Source organism: Ambystoma mexicanum, chromosome 6q (assembly GCF_040938575.1).
Source record: "Ambystoma mexicanum isolate Mex_15411 chromosome 6q, UKY_AmexF1_1, whole genome shotgun sequence".
Lineage (NCBI taxonomy): Eukaryota > Metazoa > Chordata > Amphibia > Caudata > Ambystomatidae > Ambystoma > Ambystoma mexicanum.
The window spans coordinates 1,579,028,173-1,579,052,363 of NC_090937.1; the positions used below are offsets into that span (position 1 = coordinate 1,579,028,173).

The window sequence follows — 24,191 nt, forward strand, 5'->3', positions numbered from 1 at the left end:
ATTTCTGCATATACAGTCTTGACACTCTTCCTGCCCCTCTCAATATTCCTTCTCCTATTCCCCGGTGTGGCAAGTACTTCAGAATACTCTTCATCCAATTCATTCTTTATTTCAAACAGTGACTTCACATGCTCTTCTATTTCTTCATCTCTCCCTCTACAACGGGCTAATGCATTCAAATCCAACAATCGTTGCGGTGGTAACTTCCCAATTAACTTTTTCCATTGTCCCGACAAATATTCCCCCATGCATTCCAACAATACCTGTCTTTCGTTGTTTCTTCTGAAGTCATATAGGGACGCTAGTGTGGTTACCCCATCATTATCGTCCATATACATTTCCGCCTGTTCTTGCAGCTCACGCTTTCTCTACTTGCTGATCGCGCTGCGAGTCACTCTCATACATTCATTTTGCTCAATTCCACTCATGGAAGGGGCAGTCGGGACAGTGGCACCCTCTTGATCAGGAGGTGCAGAGGGGGCAGTGAGAGCATGATACGTCTGCTGGGGCTGTGGTAATTGCGAAACACTCTGAGCTGGCTGGCTAGTGGGCAGTGCAGTGTCTGATGCAGTCGGTGATTGTGCTGGTGTTGGGAGGCGCTGAGCAACGGGAGGGGGTTGAGTGGCAGCTACTGCCGTAGTCTTTTTAGTTTCACTCCTCGGGCCCTGTTTTGTTTCAGTTAAGATTCTGTTTATTAATTCGTCCGATGAGTGTAGCTCTCTGTGGATATATTTTTTCTATGTTTAATTCATCGCGCCGTCTTGTCTTTCTCAAGCTATTACTCCACTCCTCCTCCTCCTCCTCAGCTTTCTCCGTCTTTGACTTACGCCTGCGCACATGTTTCTCTCTACTTCTAAATCGGAGCATTGCTTCCCTCCTCCAGTCCCTAAGGATATCAAGTGCCCCAGGGCGTGCTCACTTACTTATCAACACCTTTTCCAGGTTATCTATACGTTCCATCTCAAAACTCCCATCCCTCGGCCACTGAAGATTTTCCTGTTTTCTGGTTTGCTTATGCTAAGTTTCACAAAACATTATCGCTCCCATACCATACTTTATGTACATATAAGCCGGCGTTCCTCCCGGAGGTGCTTCCTGGCCAGTTTCCAAAGATTGTTCACCGCAGCGGAAAAATCCCGCTAAGGTGGACAATACCCAAGGCATGTTTTAACCTTCCCCTTGGCTAATCAAACTTACTCTGGGTGTTTGATTTTGCAAAATCAACTCTCAACCAATATCAGGATCACTTACGAATCTGGGCACGACTCACCTGATTAGTCAATTTGTCTTTTCAAGACACAATTCGTCCGTATACTGACGCAACCAATGACGTCGTGTCTGCGTATCTCAGCTCTGCCTCGTTTCAGGACCCTCGACTCCTTGTTCACTGGCCAGGGGCGACAATCAGGGATCAGCTATGTGCAGATCTGCAGCAAGGAATCTCATCACTTACGCAGGGCACCCCGAACACCTCTTGATCCCGGCTCGATCACTCCCGTCCTCGTCGTTCTTACCGCCTTCCTTATTTTGCAACGTACATGATGGAACAAGTGGGGGAGGGTCCCTATTCGGGCGCCATCTTGAAGGGGCCCCTGAGGGACCCTCGGATGTGGGAACAAGGCACAGTCACCACACACGAATAGATACGCCAGACACGAGGTTCTGTTCCCAAAATCTAGGGTTTATTGCAATATAAAGTAGTCCCAGTTGGCCAAGTGGTCCCACGCCCCGCGACGTGTGTCTAACAGACCTCGGGGGACGCAAGAGTGTGTGAAACGTACATCAGTTACAAACGGAGCATCTTACAATCAGTAATGACACATTTGATGCCGCCCCCAATTCATTTCCGTTTGAATTAGAGGTGATGATTGACCAGTGTGACAAATATGACACCTTAGACCACCATATTTAGTAACGGTTTGCAATCTTCAATTTTACAGACACCATTCTTTATTTGCGAGAACACAGCGTTTCTGTTTTTCATGGGCAAGCTGCGCGTAGGAGACTGGCACATACCAGACCTCTCTTCTATCTCTTAGTGTCACATATCGCCCATGGAAAGTATGGAGATGGTCGATATGGAAGAAGGACTGATTTATTCCATGCAATGCACAGCGCGTTCTAGTCTTCCAGTATTAACCTACTTAAAGACCAGCCGGTGAGAAGCACCTGTGCGTTGCAACTTCCTTACTTTGTACCCGCGAGTAAGTTTGCTTACGCTCCCTCTTGTGTTCCCTCCCCGGTTTCTGCTTACCTTGTTTGTCGTTTTCTAGTGGGTTTTGCTTCCCACTCGAACGGCTCCTTGCCTCCTTCCATTCTGGACTACTTACCTCTCCGCTTGCGCAGCGTCTGTCGCCGTAACCTGTTTGCTTCTCTCTCAGCCCTTCCTGCTACTGCTGTACTCTCTCCCGCGCTGGGCGGTTCCCCAGCTTTCATTGTTTTCTGTGAGCGGTGTCTACCGTCGGAGCCGTGTGTTCCTGACACGGTCCTTTCCTTGTGTTCCATTATCTCCGCGTGTTAACCGCACGCTTGCTGGACCTCTACCCGGACAACAAGCAACCGCCTACTACAACAACCAGTGCATTCTGGTGCTTGTAGGCAATACTACTCTCGCCTTCACTCTTACTGTATTTCCCTACGGACTGCATCAGCTACCATCCATATCAAGATCTACCAGGGTTTTTTCATCCAGTTTTCCCTGGTTTGGGGTGGGCTCCCTGGAGTCCCCGCTGCCGGGCACATAGCCTCTTTGGCAAAGTGGACTCTAGGCGAGCCCGTCCTTCTCTCTTCAAATCCAAGAGCAAGATCGAAACCAAGTCCACAAGAGCCACCTGGAGAGAAAAGAAGAAGGAAAGTTCTACAGACTAATCTACTGCGTCCCCAACAGATTCATCAGGTGAGGAGTGGGCTAGTTGTATAGACAATGTACTTGATCAACCTGTCAAACCTGAGAGATTGCAACGCCCGAAAAGAATGGCTAGCCTCAAGCAATATCAGGAAATGGCCAATGCCATACAGGCTCTAACTGTGGAAATGCAAAACCTCCGAGCGGATAACGCTGCTTTGACACAGCAAGTTCAACAGAGAGAAGACACCAAAAGAGATTTACCTCCTATTTCCATACCCTGCGGAAAATTTGATGGCAACCCAAAAAAGGTGCCAGAATTCCAGACATGCCAGATGGGCCTATTTTTTCTCTCAGTTCGACTTTGTTCTGAGATACTTACCAGGAAAGGACAATCCTCTTGCTGATGCTCTCTCACGTAGTCAAGGAGACTTTGGAGGTTATCAGGGTCAGGAGATCCTTTTAGAAGGGAAACGGTTTGTTAATACCCTTAACACTTTTCTGCAACAAGTACAATCTGCACAGAGCAAGGAAAAGGACCCTCTAAACAAGGGTATGACTCAAAGGGGAGAACTGTTATTCAAAGAAGGTTAGTTGTTTCTGCCTACGACCGAGTTACAAGAACAAGCAATGGCCTGGTGTCATGACGTACCATTAGCAGGACACAAGGGACAAAATGCCACTTTAGAATTGGTTTCTAGACAATTCTGGTGGCCCACGATGGTAAAAGATGTCAGGAACTATTTCGCCTCATGTCCTGTATGTGCCCAGAGTAAGTATGCATATTGCAAACCCCTGGGTCTTCTACAGCAGGAAACCCCTCCAGAAGGTCCGTGGCAACACATCACTGATTTCATTGTAGACTTACCTGTTTCTAACGGGTACTCAACCATTATGGTCGCGGTCGATTCATTCAGCAAAATGGCTCATTTCTCACCCTTAAAAGGGTTACCCACAGCAGGTATACTGTAGAGGTGTTTTTGTGAGACGTGGTCAGATTACACGGACTACCCAAGACCATAGTATCAGATTGCGGCTCACAATTCACATCAAAATTTTGGACTGTTCTATGCAAATCTCTAGGAATAAAAACATCCCTTTCGTCTGGGTTTCATCCGGAAAGCAACGGACAAACCAAACGTCTCAATGCCACTTTAGAACAGTACATCAGGTGTTTTTGTAATCAAGAACAGAGTGATTGGTATCAGCTTCTGCCCATGGCAGGATTTTCCTACAACACCACCAGACATTCCTCTACAGACATGAGTCCCTTCTCATGCACCTATGGATTCCATCCCAGACACATACCTCAGTTTGGTCAGAATTCTTCTAATGTACCCTCCGTTGATCTGCTCATGAATACTCTGCAACACCTTCACAGGAAGACACGAGCCAACCTTGAGAGGCACTTCATAAGAGCAATAAATGGGCAGATCTCAAGAGACAACACAACCCTGAATGGGAAACTGGTACCAATGTATGGTTGCCAACCAAATACCTACCCAGGTGGATACACCGAGGCAAGTTCTCTCCCCGGTACATTGGACCCTTCTGGATTATGGCTAAAATTAATCCAGCAGCCTCTCGCTTGGCTCTGCCAGCCAAAATACAAAGAATCCATCCGGTGTTTCACACCTCATTACTGAAAGAAAACACAGAGGACTTACACAAAATAAAAAAGACAATCGGATTCCAGCAAAAAGAAAGAACCAAGGAATACGAAGTCTCCAGACTCCTTGATTCCAGGTACAAGAATGGCACCTTGCAGTATCTGGTACTATGGAAGGGGTACCCAATGTCGGAGAGCTCTTGGGAACCTATTAGACATCTATCAGCACCTCGTCTCATTCAGAAGTTCCATCGACTGCACCTGGGAAAACCAGGAGGGTGTCTACTGAGAAGGGGTCATACTGTCACATAACGGCCATGGAAAGAATGGAGGAGATGGTCGATATGGAAGAAGGACTGATTTATTCAATGCAACACACAGCGCGTTCTAGTCTTCCAGTATTAACCGCCTTAAAGACCAGCAGATGAGAAGCACCTGTGCGTTGCAACTTCCTTACTTTGTACCCGCGAGTAAGTTTTCTTACGCTCCCTCATGTGTTCCCTCCCCGGTTTCTGCTTATCTTGTTTGTTGTTTGCTAGTGGCTTTTGCTTCCCCACTCGAACGGCTCCTTGCCTCCTTCCATTCTGGACTACTTACCTCTCCGCTTGCGCAGCGTCTGTCACCGTAACCTGTTTGCCTCTCTCTCTGCCCTTCCTGCTACTGCTGTACTCTTACGCGTGCTGGGCGGTTCCCCAGCTTTCATTGTTTTCTGTGAGCGGTGTCTACCGTCGGAGCCGTGTGTTCCCGACACGGTCCTTTCCTTGTGTTCCATTATCTCCGCGTGTTAACCGCACGCTTGCTGGACCTCTACCCGGACAACAAGCAACCGCCTACTACGACAACAACCAGTGCATTCTGGTACTTGTAGGCAATACTACTCTCGCCTTCACTCTTACTGGATTTCTTTACGGACTGCATCAGCTACCATCCATATCAAGATAAACCAGGGTTTTTTCATCCAGTTTTTCCCTGGTTTGGGGTGGGCTCCCTGGAGTCCCTGCTCCCGGGCACATAGCCTCTTTGGCAAAGTGAACTCTAGGCGAGCCCGTCCTTCTCTCTTCAAATCCAAGAGCAAGATCGAAACCAAGTCCACAAGAGCCACCTGGAGAGAAAAGAAGAAGGAAAGTTCTACAGACGAATCTACTGCGTCCTTTACAGTTTTTCTGGACTGACACCCTGAGACATCTGGCCAGTACTATGGGGTAGCCCCTCGGGTGTATAACCAGTAACAGAACCTTGCAGTCTCTCAGCACGGTTTCCAGAAGGATCTGATGACCCCTTGGCCTGGCAGCCGGAAGCTGAACTAGCCTCGAGGAATTCCTCCCGCTCAGGCGTTTGCTTGGGAAGGAGTCGCTCTTGCGGGGTGCTCTAGAAAAAAGCGTCCCTACCTTGGGCCTTGACCTATGTCTGACAAAGTCCTTTAAGTCCTTTGGAGGCGACTTCACGAATGGCTTCCTCCACCGGGCTAGTCTGTTCGTGAGAGTGTGCGGTGAAAGCGCGTTGCACACAGTAAAACCTTCCCAGCCGTGGTCAGGGCCAAGAGAATGGAGGCAAAGAGCATGGGGATCGGACGTGGGTAAGAGCCCCTCGCAGGCTGGCCACCTGCTGAAGTCAACATGCGCCGGGGAGGAGCGTGGTGCCAGAGGAACGAGTACCTGATTGATAAAAAGAAGACAAAAAGACAGAAGAAAGTATCCGGGGAAGAGTGTGTGGTATTACAAGGCCGAAACCAAACCCAGGAGCGCTGGTGAAAATCGGCTCATTCCCATCGACGTGGAAAAGGGGACTGGCGAGTGGCGCTAGTGCGCAGAGTGAGTGACGGGCATCTCCCAGGGCCACACCCCCACACGCTTGTACATTTAAAGGGGAAGAAGATTTTTGTGGTGAAAAAGATTCTGTCTCCCATCCCTAGTGAGGGACGCCCATGCAGTATGGAGTGATGGGACGCAAGCGTACAGTCTTTTGCTGTATTAATGTGAAATGTGTTAGAACTATTACAATTAAAATAGCTTCTAGGGGATTAATATACTCCTACCCTACCTCAACGTATTCTTTATGTATTACATCATTTACAAATTATTACTCGCTAAAAAGCCCAATTATCTTGCTGAGAACTGAGTCACCAATGCTTCTGGGAACAACCAGCAGCAAGCCATACCCAAGTTTGAAATTCGGAATGTAATTTTTAAAAAAACATACAGAGGTAAGCCTTCTCAATCTAGGTTAGCACACTCTGGAAGGATATCACCCACTGGCATTAGCCGGTCCCTGTTCTACCTGGAATTCAGGAAAATGCTCAAAGTGCACCTTACCGGAGAATCTCTCACATCCTGCACTATACATCTTACCCCAAGTTTCTCTTCTGAAAACAATCACCTAAAATGCTGCATTCCTCCTTTCTTTAGCAACCACCCTGTATGCTTTTATTGTGATTGTTGCATAGTGCCTCACAACGTTTGATGTGCTTATATAAGGCCCCCACTGCCACTTGACAAAACAAGTGGAATAAAATCCGAAAGATTGTTAAACAGTTTTATCAACGCTTACATGTATGCATGAAACATGCTTTCAGGAGTATTGTAAAGGCAAGCAATTGGATTTATTTTTAGGAAGGTTGGCTATCCCAATACCCATGGATGACGGGAAGGACATGTAAATGCAGAACATGTCGTACAAGGAAATTAGTGTTTACCTAATTACTAAATAAATGATTTACTGCTTTTTACAAAGAGGATAAACCTGTAACAAAACACTTTGTATCACATGTACTTGAATCAATTACAGTTTTTGCAACCCATTATAAAAATGATATAGTCTTTTCTGTGACAAAACAATTTACAAATATACAGCGAAACAGCCTGCTGCCTATAAGCTTAACAAAGTGGTAATGCTTATATTTTGTTATTGTGATTTGTTTTTATTTCAACAAACCTTTCACATATAAAATATTACAATTTACAAAAAGAAAAAAGGGACATTTTAGAAATTTCCAATAAAATCAGTAAATAAAGTACTCACTTCATTTCACAAATTATATAACGCAATATTCGTGAAAGAGAAGAATAGATTTCATAAACAGAATTCAAATTCTAAAATAAGGAAAGGTACAAATCTCACTAGGTCTTGGTGAAAAATTCTTACCAGTCGACTGTCCCAAAAAACGCAGAACATCTCAAAAGCCTAATAGTGAGAGGTTATATATGCTTTGTGTTGCGCAGAAAAAGATCATATTTTACATCTTGTGATTAGTGTGAAATTTATACCACTACATAGAAGTATACAATTCTATTCTGTAGATTATAGTCTCTGAACAAATACTATGTATCCTTAGTATTTTCTCAGAGACTGTAACTCACAGAAAAGAATTTTGAAAAGGTAAACACCAATTTCCTTGTGCAACAATAATCAGAGGCTTAGTTTTTCCATGAGGTACGACTGACAATGATCCAAGTCAAAAGCTCTTGTAGTGATCCCATGAACAACCTGCACAAGATGGTATACACAAAGCTAAACGAAAATTCTGAAAGCTAAAACCACAATGTGAGACCAATTATTGTGTGTATTTTACCTCAAATGAAGATCTTCTGAGAATTTAAGACAGGCATAAATAAATTCTTTAATTTGATTGTAAACTTTGGGCACAAACTCGGAAAAAGGAAACTTCTTCGGGAACGGCTGCTGTAATAGACAGAAGACAACAAATACATTGTCAACAAAAAGTACAAGCACAATATTTCCTTAAAAACTAAACCCTGAAAAACTCGAAGAGTGGCAGCTTTGCAGCACTGGCAATGCTGCACTTCGTGGTAATAAAGTCAGCATGCACAATAGGTGCAAAAACTGAAACACAAGTGTGAGGCTCTTTACACTTTATGTTCACATGCATAATGGAGGAAATAGTTATCATGTGTAGATACATGCAAAGAAGGCTTCCTGCCACAGCCCTCAAAATATAAACAAACAACATAATAAAGTATATAAAAACACATTTCTTTAAGGCAACAGAAAACTAGTCCTTTTAACTCCATTTTGTATCCAACTGCAGACCACATCGCACCGAGACATGCTAGGAATTAGCGGTGGACTTTTGCCATTCCAGACTAGTGATTCTCCTGTGACTCAGGTCAAGCAGCTTTCATTTTCTAGTACATGCAAATAACACTTGCATGATAAACTGCAACTAGCAATCAGAGGACAGTCAGTCTCACAACTTCTAAAAAATCACTACATTTGGTATACAGGTTTATGCTAGTATTTATTTGCTAATTTCAAGGTGAGCATGCATCAATGCCACTTCAACTTCGAGCTAAATGGACTTACAATTTCAGGTGACCCAACTATCCTCTGGAACATGTCTACACAACCCCTAATGTGGAATGGCCAAAGACATGAGGAAAAAACCCGTAATGTTGTGGGTGCTAATTTACAGACTTAATTCATCAGCAAAGCGTTGATGTTCTCCATCAGCCTCAATCACAGTGAGCCACCAACTGAAACAAATACCGAGGGATTGGCTAAAATGTACTGTTAGGGGAGACCACCTAGGGGCGCAGGTGAAAGGGCCGCCTGAGAGTTCGCCTCCCCGATGACCCACGAGTGTGAGAAAACTAGCAGATAGCCCAGCCCGCCAGCAGTTTTAATACAGCGTTTCACCGTGGGAAGGAGTCGGCAGGCTGTGAGACAAGTACTGAAGAAAATCGGTGCCGGTGTAACAAAGAGCGAGCAGGACTGAAAGAGTGCCCTCCCCCCAGGTGCAGCTGGAGAGCGAGCAACAGGTGGAAGCGCCCGGCAGAGAAAGCCACATGGTAACGGCGTGGGCGCAACAGAGGGCTGCTCTAGAGCCACGGACTGAGCGCCGTGCAACTGGGACAAGCTATAGTGTGGGGACCCACACATTGCCTGGCAGAGGGAGAACTAAAGCCGGTCAAGTGGCACAATGGGGAATACCCCATTGAGATGCCAGTGAACTTGGAAAGAAGGGTGAAAGCATGGGCCGGATCACTCTTCCCAACCCCCGACACCAGAGCTAGAGAGAGTTCATCTAGCAGGTGCCCCCCCCAGGCGGCTCAAGATCAGTTCTAGCCACATGCCACCATTATAGGCACAAAGTCGAAATAGTGTAGAAGGCCAGAACGAGAGAGTTCATAGACTTTGAGAACTCGAGAGTCAGAATATACTAAGATCTGTCGGCCACCACACTCGTCCAGAGAAGAGACGTTCCTCCCTTAAACTCTTTGTTTGCGAGAACATAGTACAAGATATAGATGGGCTTCCCTTTGCGCTCCTGTTTGAGCATGCCAACCAAGAATACAGGGTGGTCTCAGGGGAGGATGCAACCAGTGTGCTGCAAGCCCTGAAAGAAAAAGAAGGGTCAGCCGAGGAAATGTCTTCAGAACCCACTAAGAAACCGGAAGACCCTTGCCGAAGAGATGACGATCAAAAGGAACAAGAAAGTATAAGAAGCTCAACACCCCCTGACCACAGAGGACTCGTCCCAGAGATTGTTTAATGAGGGTGGGCCATGGTAAGGAGTGGGGCGTATCCCGCCGATGCTGACAGGACCTGGATCCGACCAGTGTCCCAAAACAAAAGACGGTCGACTGCAAGATCGACACAGAGTACCCGCCCCCATGGCTCACCCCACACTGTTTGCTGGGCGAAGCACCAAGCAGTCCTAATGTTAACATGCTGGTTACTGGTTGAAATGTTGATGTTTTATGTTCATTGGGTCATCAGGAGAGACACCCGTTGTGTGGCCCTGTTTTATTTTCTTGGGCATCTCCAATATTAAGAGGTTCTCTTTTTTTTCTCCTCTTTGGTATTTTTCTTTTTTCAGGGAAACAGAGTGGCGGGGCTGGAGGAGTTTTACAGGATCGAGGGAAAAGATAAACGCTGGTGAAGGCGTTCCAACAAGCTAAGCTAAAAATGTTATTTGTTTGTACGGGAAACTAAATATAAACGAAACAAGGAATTCACCCCAAAGGGCAGGCAACTGGGGAGAGCCATCTGGGCCCGAAAAGAAAGCAGGAGTGAGGATCCTGTACCGCGCCTCACTGGGGCTGCAGATATCACAAACGCACAGAGACCAGAACAGTAGCTATCTTATTGTATATATATATTCTCAAGCGCCCAGTTACCCCTGGGTTCGGCACGCGATACAAATAAACAAATACAAAAAAATACAAAAATACACGTGACCATCAGATCGAGGGAAGTCACCTTGTGCTCGACATATGCTCCCAATACGTAGCAATTAGCACACAGTAGGGATCTCTTTGTTTTATTGGACAGTGAGAGGACAGGAGCCCTGATTTGTGGGGGTGATTTCAATTTGGTGATGAACCCAGCATTGGACTGCCCCCCAGGGACAAGGGAACGTTTCCAGAGTCTAATAAGAATATTTTCTGGTTGACTCCTGGAGTGCCCAACACCCGCAACAAAAAGCATATACCTGCTACCCACTGGGGCCCCTGCACAACACTTTTTCCAGGATAGAGTACATATTTCTAGAAGGGGAACTTGAACACCACATAAGAAGCTCCTTCATTGAGGTAATGGGGTGGTCGGACCATGACATGGTGGTAATCGGGTTAGACCTGGGCTCAAGCAGGATAGTTGACAAACGATGGCAATGCAATGACATGCTTTTTAAGGATAGTCTCTTTAGGGAGTCATTAGACACAGAGATCCAGGAGTCTTTCACACGAAACGACACGGGCGAGCTCTCACGTGTGGGAAGCAGTGAAAGCCACAATAAGGGTCCTTATCATGGCGCAGGGGGCATCAGTGAAGAGGACCAATCTGCTCAGAGAAACCCAGTTGAAGAGGGAAATAAGGGGGAAGGAATCAGCCCTAGAGAAAGGGGAGGGGAAGACAGTCGAAACTTTAGCGGAGATCAGAGATTTTAGGCATGAAATGAAACATGTCTGGCAGGGAAGGGCCATTGCTCATGTTAGAAATGTAAAACAGAGACACTACAAAAAAGGAGATAAGGCCCATACCCTACTAGCGGCCAGACTGCAAAACCAAAGAGCAAAAAGAGCAGTCGACAAGATTAGGTCTCAGTCGGGAGCCACCCTAGACGACCTGAAAGAAACAGTGCGTTTTGCACAGTTTTATAAGCAGCTATATCCATCAGACTGTGTCCTCCCTTGAGAGTATAGCTGATTTTATGTCCCATCCTCCCCATTGCAGACCTCAGACAGTGATGGGTTGAACACCCCCATAACAGCAGAGGAGGTGGACCTTGCCATCTCCAACTTGAAAGTGAGATCAGCCCCAGGTCAGGATGGCTTCGACCCGGACTACTATAAAAGATTCAGAGGCGCCCTAACACCCTTCTTGTCTCTCTTGTTCAACGACATGATTATCACCGATCACTGGACAGGCCCCTCCCTTTTTCACTGAGGCAAGAATTATAGTGATACCCAAGCAGGGGAGGGACAGACTCGAGAGCAGCTCGTACAGGCCAACCTCATTATTGAATGTTGATGCAAAGATATACGCAAGCATCCTAGCCAACAGGCTAAGCAAGATCATGCTGCTTCTGATGCATAGCGATCAAGTGGGGTATGTGAAAGAGAGGCAAGGAATGGACAATGTCAGCAAAACCTTAGATGTGATGGCATCCACTGACTCCAGAGACGTGAATCCCACCCTGATCGCGGTTGCTGCGGAAAAAGCTTTTGACCTAGTGGAGTGGCAATTTATGTTCCAGGTCCTGAAAAAAGCCAACCTAGGGCCCGGTTGGATACAGGGGGCGCAAGCACTCTTTAACAAGGCCAGAGTAGTGGTCAATGGAGTGGCATCTCCCCCCTTTGCTCTTACGAGAGGAACCAGGCAGGGCTGCCCCCTCTCGCTGCTGGTCTTTGCCCTGGTAATGGAGCCCCTAGCCCACATCATCCGAAATGACAATTCAATAATAGGCCTCAATAAGTATGGGAAAGAGTATAAACTAGCCCCGTTCGCAGATGAAGTGCTGGTCTATGTGACACACCAGTCGCAGTCCATCCCAGCGCCTCTCGCCAGCATTGAAGATTACGGCGCTCACTCAGGGTTTTTGCATAAATAGAAATAAAACTGTTGCTCTACCACTGAAGCTCGAGCACACTCACACAGACTCGAATCCAGCGATGTGAGGTCTAAAAGACAGCTTGCGTTACCGTGGGTTCACCATTACAAAACAACTTAAATATCTGTTTCAGGCGAACTACAAACCGCTATGGATAGAAATAAAACAGGACATGGGGAATTGGGCCAAATTAAAGCTTTCCTGGGCAGGGAGATTCACAGCTATTAAAATGAACGTGTTATCGCAGCTCCTCATCTGTTCCAGTCTCTTCTGGTTTCTCTCCCAGATTCCTTTCTCACCGAAGTCAGAAACACTTTGTTAGCGTTCCTGTGGTAGCGGAAGAGGCCTTGGATCGCATATGACACCCTGATCCTCCCTAAGGAAAAGGGAGGTATGGCATTCCCAGACCTCCATGAATATTACTGAGCAGCACAGCTGCAAATATTAGTGGACCACTTACAAGAATCCAAGAGCAAACCGTGAGTCCACCTGGAGAACGGATGCTTTGTCCCGGTCACCCTGGGAGAATGGCTTTGGGCCCCCGTGAAATCCCTTCCACGCAAGGTGCGAAAGCAACCAGTTGTGTGTGTTTTGTGTACGATTTGGAAAAGAAAAGTGCGAGCATGAGCAGAGTCATGACCTGGCCCATCCCTTAGTTGTATATGTGCCCCTCCTCCCCCGATTAGAGACCTCATTACAGATCCAATCCACTTCCAACCCCAGTACGAACAGGGTTTAGTCTGAGCGGGCCACATGTGGAGGGAGGGTGCTCTCACTGTCCAGGGAGGAGCTAGAAATCGCACAACAGGGCCTGACAATTAAGCCTCTTCCATACCTGCAACTGAAGGGGGTCCTCACAGATCCACAGTGGAAGGCACAGCTGCAACGCACCCTAACAATCTTCGAGAACATCACTAACACCCATACACGGACTAAAGGGCCTATTGCTAAAATGTACCGGGCTCTCATAGAAAGGGTTCACCTGCCAACCCCCTCACCCCCTACAAAGGAAAGAGAGCTGAGGTGTGAGAACAATCAAGAGGGATAGGCAGCAATATTTAGAGCAGTCTGGAGGTCATCAATAGCGGTCCAATACAAGATGCATAATTGCAGGTTATTCACGCATTGGCACTTGACTCCCCAGCGCCTAGCGAAGATTTATGAAGGTATCAGCCTCTACTGCTGGCGCGGATGCGGACAGATCAGCACATATTGGCCCCAGTGGTGGGACTGTCCCAGTATGCAATTCTTTTGGAAGGAGATCCTGGGTTGGATTCACGAGAATTGATAGAGAGCTCACCCCACTACTGATACTGTTTGGGGTCGAACAGGGGGATGGAGAATACACAGTTCTCCCCCACTTGCCGAGAAATGTGTGGCTAGCAGTGCATGTGCGTGTCACGGTAAGGTGGAAGGGTAGCAATCTTCCAGCAACGATAAAATGGCTGTGTAAAGCCAAGGAAATCTATGAGAAGGAGAGCCTCACTGCAGCATTACCCGAGTCCCACGCGCATATCCACACACAGTGGCTTCCCTTCTGCGAATTCTCAGAAACAAACAACGCAGCCCCATGAGATCTTAGCTCCAGGGATTGTAAGAGCATGGTGCAGAGAACCCCAGCCATTGAGAGATGGCCCCCGAGTGATAATCAGCGACACCCATACATCTAATACCCCATCCTTTTGCTTCAATCAGCTAATTCACTGTGGAGTGATAGAGTCAACAGGAAGTAGGCATGCACCCTGTCAGGTTCTCTCATGCTGTAGGTGTGTGGTCAAAAAGCTTACGGTCTCTCTTCTCAACCCAACAAACTCAAGGTTAGGAGGGGAAGGGGGGGCTGAGAGGGGTGAGGATATGATGTTTAAGTTACAAAATTTGATCATACATTTGCCTCATGTTGAGAGAAAGAAGATAATGTAATGTAGTTGCTGTGGATCTGTTGATCGTAAGAATAAAAATATATTTTAAAAAAAATGTATTGCTAGCAAAGAAATGCTCAAGGACAGCTCTGTCCATGTTCATGATAGATTTCTGGTAAAAGCAGCCTTAAGCACTTGTGAAACAAGCTTTCAATGGTTTGTTAGTCAATGACTGTGGTATCTTTTCTGCATAAAATGCTTGGCGTCTCAGCGATACTAATTAGACAAGGGAGTGGTTAATTTAAATTAAACATGCACTGGGGATGTCTGGGAATCTTGGAGCTAGCAAATTAACACAAGTAAAAATATTGTCAGTGAAATATTATTATAAATATTGCTGCTAAGAAGGACCGTGTTGAACCAATGAGGTGGATGCTGGGGTTGGGGGCAGTGTGGCATGGATCCTTGGCTACCTTCTATGCCACTAACTAACATGGAGCAGGGCATCACAAGTGGAACCTTTAAATGCATTTCATTTAAGGATTCACTGAAGTATAAGTGACTCCATAAAGCCAAGGAAATCTATGAGAAGGAGAGCCTCACTGCAGCATTACCCGAGTCCCACGCGCATATCGACACACAGTGGCTTCCCTTCCGCGAATTCTCAGAAACAAACAACGCAGCCCCATGAGATCTTAGCTTCAGGGATTGTAAGAGCATGGCGCAGAGAATATTGCTGTCAATCTCAATAATAATGGAAACCCAATGCAATGTTTAAATATAGTACATGTATACCTGCTGCCCCTTAAAGAGACTGGGAGTTAGTCGAGCATATATTGTGTCCTCTGCAGAAGCAGCCAGAAAGTTATTAATTATAATTACATTATCTCATCACACAAGGTTAGGGTGGACTGGTGTGGTCCCTGCGCTAAGGGGAAATGTCTATTACCATCTATTTCAAACGCCTAATAGATGAGGCATTGGTGGGAGGAAGGAAATCAGTTCAGAAGCAGCATGAGCTGGAGTGACTGCGGCTTTGCGGTGCAAGTTGGTCCGACACAATCTCTTCTTTCTGGGTATGTTGTAAGGAACTCATGGTGACAACAGTAAAGACAGACACAAATGATGACAGTTCAAGGGGGTTTATTAAACTGTAAATGCAGTGTGGAAAAACACCTAACTTAAACCTAAGATGGGAGGAAAGCGTTGACCATCAAATGAAAAATAAGGCAGTGCTTGTGAAGTCTTGTCATTATAAAAAGACATATTCTAAAAAAAAAAATATTGCCAATTACTTACAACTAGTTAAAGAAGGAATATGGGATAGAGTTTTCACAAAGAAAATAAATGTTCATAAATAGTAAGTCAGGATGTGATTGCCTTAAGGTCTGCCTTCCCCATGTTTATAGCACAGACAAGATGGGACTTTGAAGCACAGCACACGCTCGAGGCTTCTCAGCACGAGCCAACAGTTCCGTGTCAGGTTCTTCAATGGTCAAGTCTCTTTTTCCATAAAAGTCTCTTGCCTTAGAGGGCCCTATGTTCTAAACAAACGCAAAGTCCTGTTCCTCAAATACTTTAGGGGATGGCTTCACCCCTGGGACCTCCTCTTCTAGGTGCAGACCCCTCACAAGTCGTATTCAATACATCAACTAAACAATTCCTTCTTCAATGAACTTTGGGTGATGACTTTCCACCCCTGGATCTCCCTCGGTCGGGCTCAGACCCCACATGACAAGGAGGATGGAGGGAGGGGGGCACTTCACTTCCACTTGTCTTGCTTTCACACATCTTAATGTCTTTTTAAACCATACAGTGTGAATTTCTCTCGATTGGATTCACTCTTGCCAATCTTTACAACCCACTGTTCATTCGCTTATTTCACCAAGCGGGATTCATTTCCCCCAGTTTTCCAATCATCTGCTGGTCAAAGACTGTCGACGGTACAGAGGATTTTACAAGACCCCTGTATGACCACTTTGACCTCTTTTTGCCTCTTCCCAAGGTCTTCTGGTTACGGTAGTTTCGATCATCGGGTAATCGGCCAGAGTTTCCTGCGTGAGCACCCACGTGGTGCTGTATTCCTCTTTTGTTAATTTTCCCTCTCTTTCATCAATAGTTTTTCAAAGTTTACATTAGCAGTTAGCTATTTTCCATTCAACACAGTTCGACTTCTTATCGACAGTCCCCTCGACTATGATTCACTAGGCTTTCTTTATTCTTCGAGTCAAGGTTGGTACTACAGAGACCAGCATCTCTCCCCAGCTTGGTTATCAGCGGAGGAGTGTCTCACGTAACATTGACATCTGCTACAGCACACGCTGGCTATTGTTCATGGACTTATTCTTCCGTTTGCGGAGGTTTCACGGCCTTGGTCAGAAAGGGCAAGGTCAATTCTCTCCTGGTCACACTCTCGGTCTGTGCCATCTTTCTCCAACTCTAGAACTGCCGTGCTAAGTTGACTCTTACGTTGTGCAGTCTGGCTTGCTCCTCCTGTGCTCTTGTGCTCCACCTTTTATCCCTGTGGGGAAAGGGAAGGGCTGTCAGGTGTGTGTGATTCTGGTCAATTGCCTGAGTTTACCTGACATGTCCCAGTACAATGGTCAGGCAAACGGCCCTGGTGTTAGGCTGTTGTCTTCTGTGTTGTTTCGAAAGTGTTTGTGTGGGAAAAGTGGGGGTTGGGGACAGTGTTTTGGAATATCCTATGTGGTAGCATGGGGATAAGGTGTTTAAAGAAGGGGGACACCGCGTCTCACTGGTCAGTGTCCAAGGACCCCCCATCCAATTGATTCTCGCTTGCCGGTCCACCCCCAGGAACTGTGTCCAATAGCGATGGCCATGTCCTGGCCACCTGATTGACAGATCCCCAGGGACTAGCTAGGGAGACACCTCCAGAATTCTCACAAAGTACACACGAAAAATCCAAAATGGTAGTGCAAGTCCATATCAGATCACACTGCAGAACAGTAAGGAGGGTCAGATCCTGCTGAGAGAAAGGAAATAAGAGGGGCAAGCCTATCACACATAAAAACACACACACACACACACACACTTGATGCCAGCTGGCCAGTGTGAGGCAGCACCAGAGCCCTATAGTAAGGGATGGATTCCTCTAGGATGTGTGGGTGTTGTGACAAGAAGTGTTTTCGAGGTGGTTGGAGGAGCAGCTTGGAGTAAGAAAGGCGAGAGAAGAGGAGGAGGGGCATGATGCTCTTCCTCCCTCTTCTTGACCAGGTTCACAGTGGGAACTGTACAGGTTGCAGAAGACAGTCGATCCCCGTCAGCGCCACTTGAACCAAAGGCACCAAGGCCAAAGCCGGCAGCACCTGGCAGAAGAAACAAATATTTCCCGGCCACAGTCTGTGCACGGGTTGAACAAGAGGCATTCCCAGAGCTGAGCATGGCGATGTCAAATCTAAACATTCAGACGGCATGTTCTGGAAGCAAACAGTGTGCAGCAAAGAGGGACTGATGTAACTGGGTATTGTGCCTCAAATATTGGCCCAGATGTCATGCCTGGCGCCGAGCACATGGAGCCGCCGGACAGTGCAGACGCGGAGACGTGCTACATCCCCTGTCGGTGCAAAGTTTCCAAAAACAGCTGTGCTGTGGAGAGAACTATCAGAGGAAGAATCTGTGGGAAGAAGGAATTCATTAGAACGATGGTTGTTACTGCTGATATTAGCAGCAATAGCATAGGCTTGATAGGGGGTTAGACCTGCTTAGTTTTCTGGCACTCAGGCTCTCCACAGAAACAAGCTTTATTTTTTGCTTTTTCAAGAAAATCTTTCACAGTGTCTCTTTCCTTGGTAACTATGGCCCAATGACAGATCCCTGCTCCCTGAGAGAGCTTGTTGACCTACGTGAAGCACATCAACTGCAGTCACTTATCTCTCCTCACGGTCTTCGCACCCATCAATCTTGCTTCCATTACTGCAAACACATGCAGATCGTGCGCACCAGTGAGTAGTTGTTGCTGTTGATTACAGCAACAGTTAGAATGGTTCTTACAAGGCAGACTAGGGGCCCCTTGTCTGTAGCCTTGAAAACCCCCTCCACAAACACTTCACTTGATCCCAGACATGGAGTTTTGGAGATGTACATATTAAAGATAGTGCAGGTGGACTGGTAGATAGTTACTGATGCAGATTATGGCATAAGTATTATTGCCATGTTAGTGGCTACCTAATCTTCAAGCTTGCCTTAGCCATCACCTCCCATGTGCCCTACACAGGGAAAACCAATGCAGTCATCTTTTATGATAGAATGCAGGTGGCAGGCTAATGGCAAGCTTTCCTGCGATCTGCATCGTCGTACTATCCTGCAATTGCGGTCTTATTCCTGTAATTCCTCCAAGCAGGGTGCAGAAAGGAAATGAGCTACTGAGAAGCAACATTTTTGGGTGCTGCAAGCAACATGTTCCATATAATTTGAGGTAAGGGTATTTTACTTCATTATAAGGTTGGGAGAAAAAGGATTTTTAGGGCATTTAAAGTAGTTTTCACTCCCTAGTGGCATATTCTTTAGGCAAGTAAAATCAGATTTTAAAAATAGGCAATTTGCTTTTCATCCAAACATTCTTTGTATGGACAGTAAAAAAACATTTGTTTCATGTTCAATATCTTCACCTGGCAGCAAACATGCAGCGCATGCCACTAGCATGACTGCATTATATGAGCTGGACAAGTGGCATCATGGTGGTTAGGGCTGTCTTGTAAAATGCACTTCTAAACAGGTTTTCAAACACAGAAGGCAGGTAAATGAGTAATACCAACCTTTTGCAGTCGCCATCTGCAGAAATCGCCTTGAGGTTATGGTCCAATAAGTCTCAGACAGTAGATATAATCTCCTGATGTTTGAGAGCGTGACCAAAGGAGTTTGTTTATTCTGGTCAGTAGGAAAACACGTGTAAGCTAAACGGCTAAAGCTATTTAGGAGTTTGAATTTGTGCTATCAAGTGGGAGCGCTGTAGATTCGAAAAATTGTAAACAGATCTTATCTTGTCCTTTGTATAAAAACTTTAGGGGCGGAAGAGTCATTTGTTCAGATAAGTATTTTTCCAGGTCATCAGAGGTTGTTTTTAGCCACACAACTTAGGTCTTTTTAAAGACACCAGAAGTCTGTGGAATGGAGATGGCCATCTATAGTTCAAGGGAAATAATGGTTAAGCAGGCCATCTACTATTAGCTAAAATAAGTCTGCAATATCATGTGCAATCACACTTTGAGATTAAAGGTTTATGCCAGTTATGGCTAGCAATTAATTATGTTTTCAATAGTAATGTTTAAACTATGCACCATCAGGGCCTACTACAACCAATCCCAAGAAGAAGTGTGTTTTAAAATATGATCTGAAGATACTAATGAAGATACGCCTGACCAGTGAAAATGGAAGAATTGGGGAAAGATGGGATTTCTTTGAAGAGGCCTTATCCAATCATATTTGGTGGGTGGTGTGAGAAACCAAAAGGTGTCTTACCTGCTGCTTCTCGGGGATCTCTCTCTCTCGGATGGCTAGAGCACGGCAATCACCTTTGGATCCAAACCCTGGGGTCTTCAGGGAGTGGGGGTGAGGCAACCAATGGTAAGACACAGAATACCCCCCCCCCATTTCCCTTACCCATGATCCATCCTATGTTATATAATCCTCCAACCTCCCAACTTCCCCTCATTTTCTACACATACACTGGGCAGAGGACGAGGGTCGACAGAGCAAAGAGGCTAACCATTACACATTTCATTGGACATCGGGCCAGGTCAGGTCAGGTCAGGTCAGGTACTTGACTTTAATTGCATACATCTGATACCCATTAGCTCTCCCCACATGGATTAAAGGCGGAACAGAGACCATTTTGAACAAGATGGAACACAAGAAGGTGCAGAACTTCAGGGGCAAAGGCTATCATACTGGAGCAGAGGGACGAGAGAGAAGATCGAGAAAGCCAGGAAATCCCTGCAGGAGGTTGTTTGTCTCAGAATAGCCGTCAAAGATACGTGGAGAAGGCCAAATCCCAACCCTCCTGGGTGAAAAACAGAGTTGGGGAGGTGAGGCCACACCTGTGGTATTAACCTTGACTTGTGAAATTAAACAGTAAAGACAAGAAAGGAAAGGAATGCACACAGCCGATGAGTTTGGCGAGCAACATGAAAGGCCGGTGTGTGTTCAGAAAAGATTCAAAGTGCAGCAGTATCTCTCACAATTGAAGGCTGCACTCGTGTGGTTGAGACGCGAAGGAAGGCAGACCTTTGGGGAACTTTTAATTACTGATAACTGAAGCCAGTGATACAGAGTAGTGGAGCAAGAGAAAGTAGCCCCCTCGAACGTCTCTGTGAAAGGCGAATTATTTTGTTATAAAGCAACAAAGTGAATGAACTCTACAAATGTGCAACGATCAAGAGTAACCCAGAACAAACGGGAAGTGAACAGGTGAATGTTGAACATTTGTGCTTGTGATACTGTACTACCCAGACCAAGAAACAGTGGGGAAAATAACAGGAGTCTGAGCTTAAGGGAAAGTCAAAATGGTCCTGCAGACGTCTATTTGTAAATGCCTTGCACATTTGAAAGTATTTGACATCAGAAAAAGGTCAGCGCCTGACTGAGGGAGACCAAAAGTGTGATAAATTATGGGGAGGGAACCCCTTAAGAAAGTGAATTAAATTTGGGGAAGGGATACCCTGCAAGTGCTGTGATTGAAAGGTCAGAGTCTGTCAGAGAGAGACCTGTGTGAGCTTTGTTGCACTCTGAAAGAACTTTTAAAAGCTGGAATAAGTAACGTTATCGCGGAAGGACAAGTGGGCCTCGATTCATGTTTTTAACTACCTTTGTTTTGAGAACCTGAGCCAGATTATGTCCTCCTGTGTACGGGGACCACCTTTATCCGTGCTGTCTAATGTGGGAAGGAGAGCTAACTCAGCCACATTTATTCCTTATGTAACGACAATGATTTTCCTTTGCATACAAATTTGTCTTTACACACGTTTTGTATAAGAGATAGATTTTGTTAGTATAGGCCACCTTTGATTTGACAGAGGCTGACTAGGACTGCGTTTTGTTTATTATTTGATGGTAAAGACTACACCCATCCTAGCTATAGGGCAAAGTAGGAGGTTTTCCAAACCCGGGAAATTTAATAAAGGTTTTAAAATTGAATCTATGGTCAGTGTCATACTTGTGATACTATGTCTCCCTTACAGTGGAGAGTAATGGAATGCACCTGTAGTGTTTTCTGTTGCAAAAAAGTATGTAAACCTTTTTGCAACTGTTAGGTAAGATTTCCACAGGGCTGGTAAATCTTCCTTGCCTGGTTCAACTCCAGAACTTTTTGCTTTTCTAGTGAGATATTTTCCATTAATACCTCAGTGAGTGGGAACCTTTTTCCACACTCACCTGTCTTTAACTTTTTTTATGGGTGTCATTGTTAAGACTCTCCATAGTGTCTTTTTAAAGTTATCATGTCTAACAACTTATTGGCAATAAGTGCCTGTTGTTGCTGGGTTGCCCTAGGGGCTCCCCATTTAACTTTCTTGTGCTAACCTTGAGTGAAGTACAGTTCCCAAGGGTAGAAAGGATCTTTGGATCCCTTTTACATTTACTTCTGTGAAACCAGCACACCCCACCTTATGTGGAGTGCTGGGGAGATACAATGTATCCCCTTTCACATTTAAACTGTAACAATTCTGTTACAGTGACAAGCTTACCTTTAATGGCTGGTGGCAGTGATACCTTTTACTAATTTGGTGCACCTTTACCGCGTGCTGTAATCACAGCTGCAGTAAAGGCACCTAAGGGTGCTCATTTTTACCAAAATGGCCCCCGTCTTCTTTTTCTGCCATTTTAGTGTTTCTTGTTCCTTCCCCTGACATCCAGGGCGGGAAAATCCTTTGTTTGAGTTTTGTCTTTGGCGGGAGTCCGCTGGACACCCCGCCCAGGCTCCAGTCAGTCTGTAAGCACAGGAAGTGGGGGAGGGGTCCCAAACTTCCCCCTCCTTTGTCTTAGGTCTTCCTTCAACTGGGCCAAATCCCAGTGGGGGGTTGGCTGTCCTGATTGGACAGCCAAACACCCCTTTCTTGTAAAATGCGTGGAGAGAATGCAGAGGTTGTGTTGCAGTTCCTGATAAATACTGGAAACCTGGAAGCTGAAGTCATGTCGACCACTGGAACAGAAAACCGAAGAGGATGACGAAGGAAAAGCGGCGGGAAAGATTTCCAGTGGCCGGAGAGCCTGCTTTGTAACCGGAGCCTGCTGCAGCCCTTCGTTCCGATCGACCTGAACCCAGAGCCTGGTGAGACCCACTAGACTCAAGACGACCTGCATTTTGAGCCATCCCACGGGTTGCTGCGACCTTGCGTTCTTGCAATACCCCAATACCCTGGGACCTCCTGCCACTGTGCGGTGCGCGGTCTTCTGAATTCCGAATCTCGCTGAAACCTCGTGGGCATCTTGGTCTATCTCCAGAGACACGAATCGAGTCCAAAAAGTCCCCTCACAAGAGTGCTGTACCTTTTAAACGACGAGAATTCAACCGCGATTTTCTGTCTTCTTCTGTGCTCCTTGAAATGGCGCAAACCCGCAGAACCGCATTCAGCCGCGAGTGAAATCTTGCCTAGAGCCTTCTTCATCGATCCCTGCTGCAAAGTCCCTTCTGAGGTCTTGTGTTCAGTCTCCAGGACAAGGAATCCAGTGACCGGGTATTTGGCTGCAGTCCCTGAAGTTCTCCTGCTGCAATCTCTTCTTCATTGCTGAGGTACTGTGTTGGCTTGGGTATATACTTACCTTAAGCCTGCTGGGATTTCTGTGTAGTCCTGGGGTGTTTTCTGTGATTGGGAGGTCCCTTGTCCAGTACACCCAGTCCCACTGCTAGAATCCTGCTGGGGTGTCTTCTGTGAAGCCCCTGGACCCTCTTCTAACCCTAGAAGTAAAAGTACTCACTTGTTTGCCAGTTTTCCTCAGGAAACTCTGACTTTTGCTACTAAAGAACTTATTCTAACACTGCCTGTTGGTCACTAGTCCTAGTGACCCCCCTTCTGCCACTGAGAACACTCATGCTCTAAGGGAAAAGACTTTGAAGGGATTGGGACTTCTGCCTAGAAAAGAAATCAAGTGTTTTTACTTACTTGTAAAGAGTTGGTTGCTAACTGTAATTCTAAGAGTGAACAGTTACAAAAGTTCTTACTGATCTTGGATGTGTGATGCACTATTCTTAAAAGTATGGTTAACATCTTTACTTCCTTAGCCACTGTTTTGCCAGTCTAAAAGAAAGTAGATGTGAAGGTATTTCACTCTCCTGTGATTAGGTTGTGCCTCTTTACAAAAGTAATGTGTTGGTTTCACCAGATTATTCCTGAAGGGTAATTGTATGAGTGTCCTCCAACTGTTGGTATCACCAGGTTAGTCCTGTTAGGATAACTGTATGAGTGTCCCCCAACTGGGTCTTGCTTCCCCTGACTTGCTGCTAGCCTGTCTTTAATAAGTCTACATTAGGTTGTTGCCTACCTAGAATCTCTATTCAGTAAAGTGTGACATTGGGTTTTACTTTCCCCTTCATTGTGAAGTTAAAGTAAGTGGGTTTTACTTACCTTGTGTTAGCTGTGTGCCATCCTAAACAAGTTACAAGAGTTATTGCTTATCTCAATCTGGGGTTCCCTGATTTCCAAAGCATCTGTAATTGTACATTACATCCATAGGTATTACTCACCTGGTATAACTGTGTGTTATGACCAAAGTAGTTATAGGTTTTTACTGCACCTAGAATAAGTGTTTCACTATTCACCAAAAGTATATTGTCCAGTTGACTATTTATGTGAT

General features: G+C 45.8%; 1 protein-coding gene across 1 annotated transcript in view; it reads right to left on the reverse strand.

The window, feature by feature from the left end:
• EXOC6B (exocyst complex component 6B) overlaps positions 1 to 24,191 on the reverse strand; it is a 2,452,465-nt gene that overhangs the window by 1,208,221 nt on the left and 1,220,053 nt on the right. Inside the window, exon 15 of the mRNA XM_069632299.1 lies at positions 8,023 to 8,132. Within this exon, the coding sequence (XP_069488400.1) occupies positions 8,023 to 8,132 (110 nt within the window). The remainder of the gene's footprint in view (positions 1 to 8,022; positions 8,133 to 24,191) is intronic.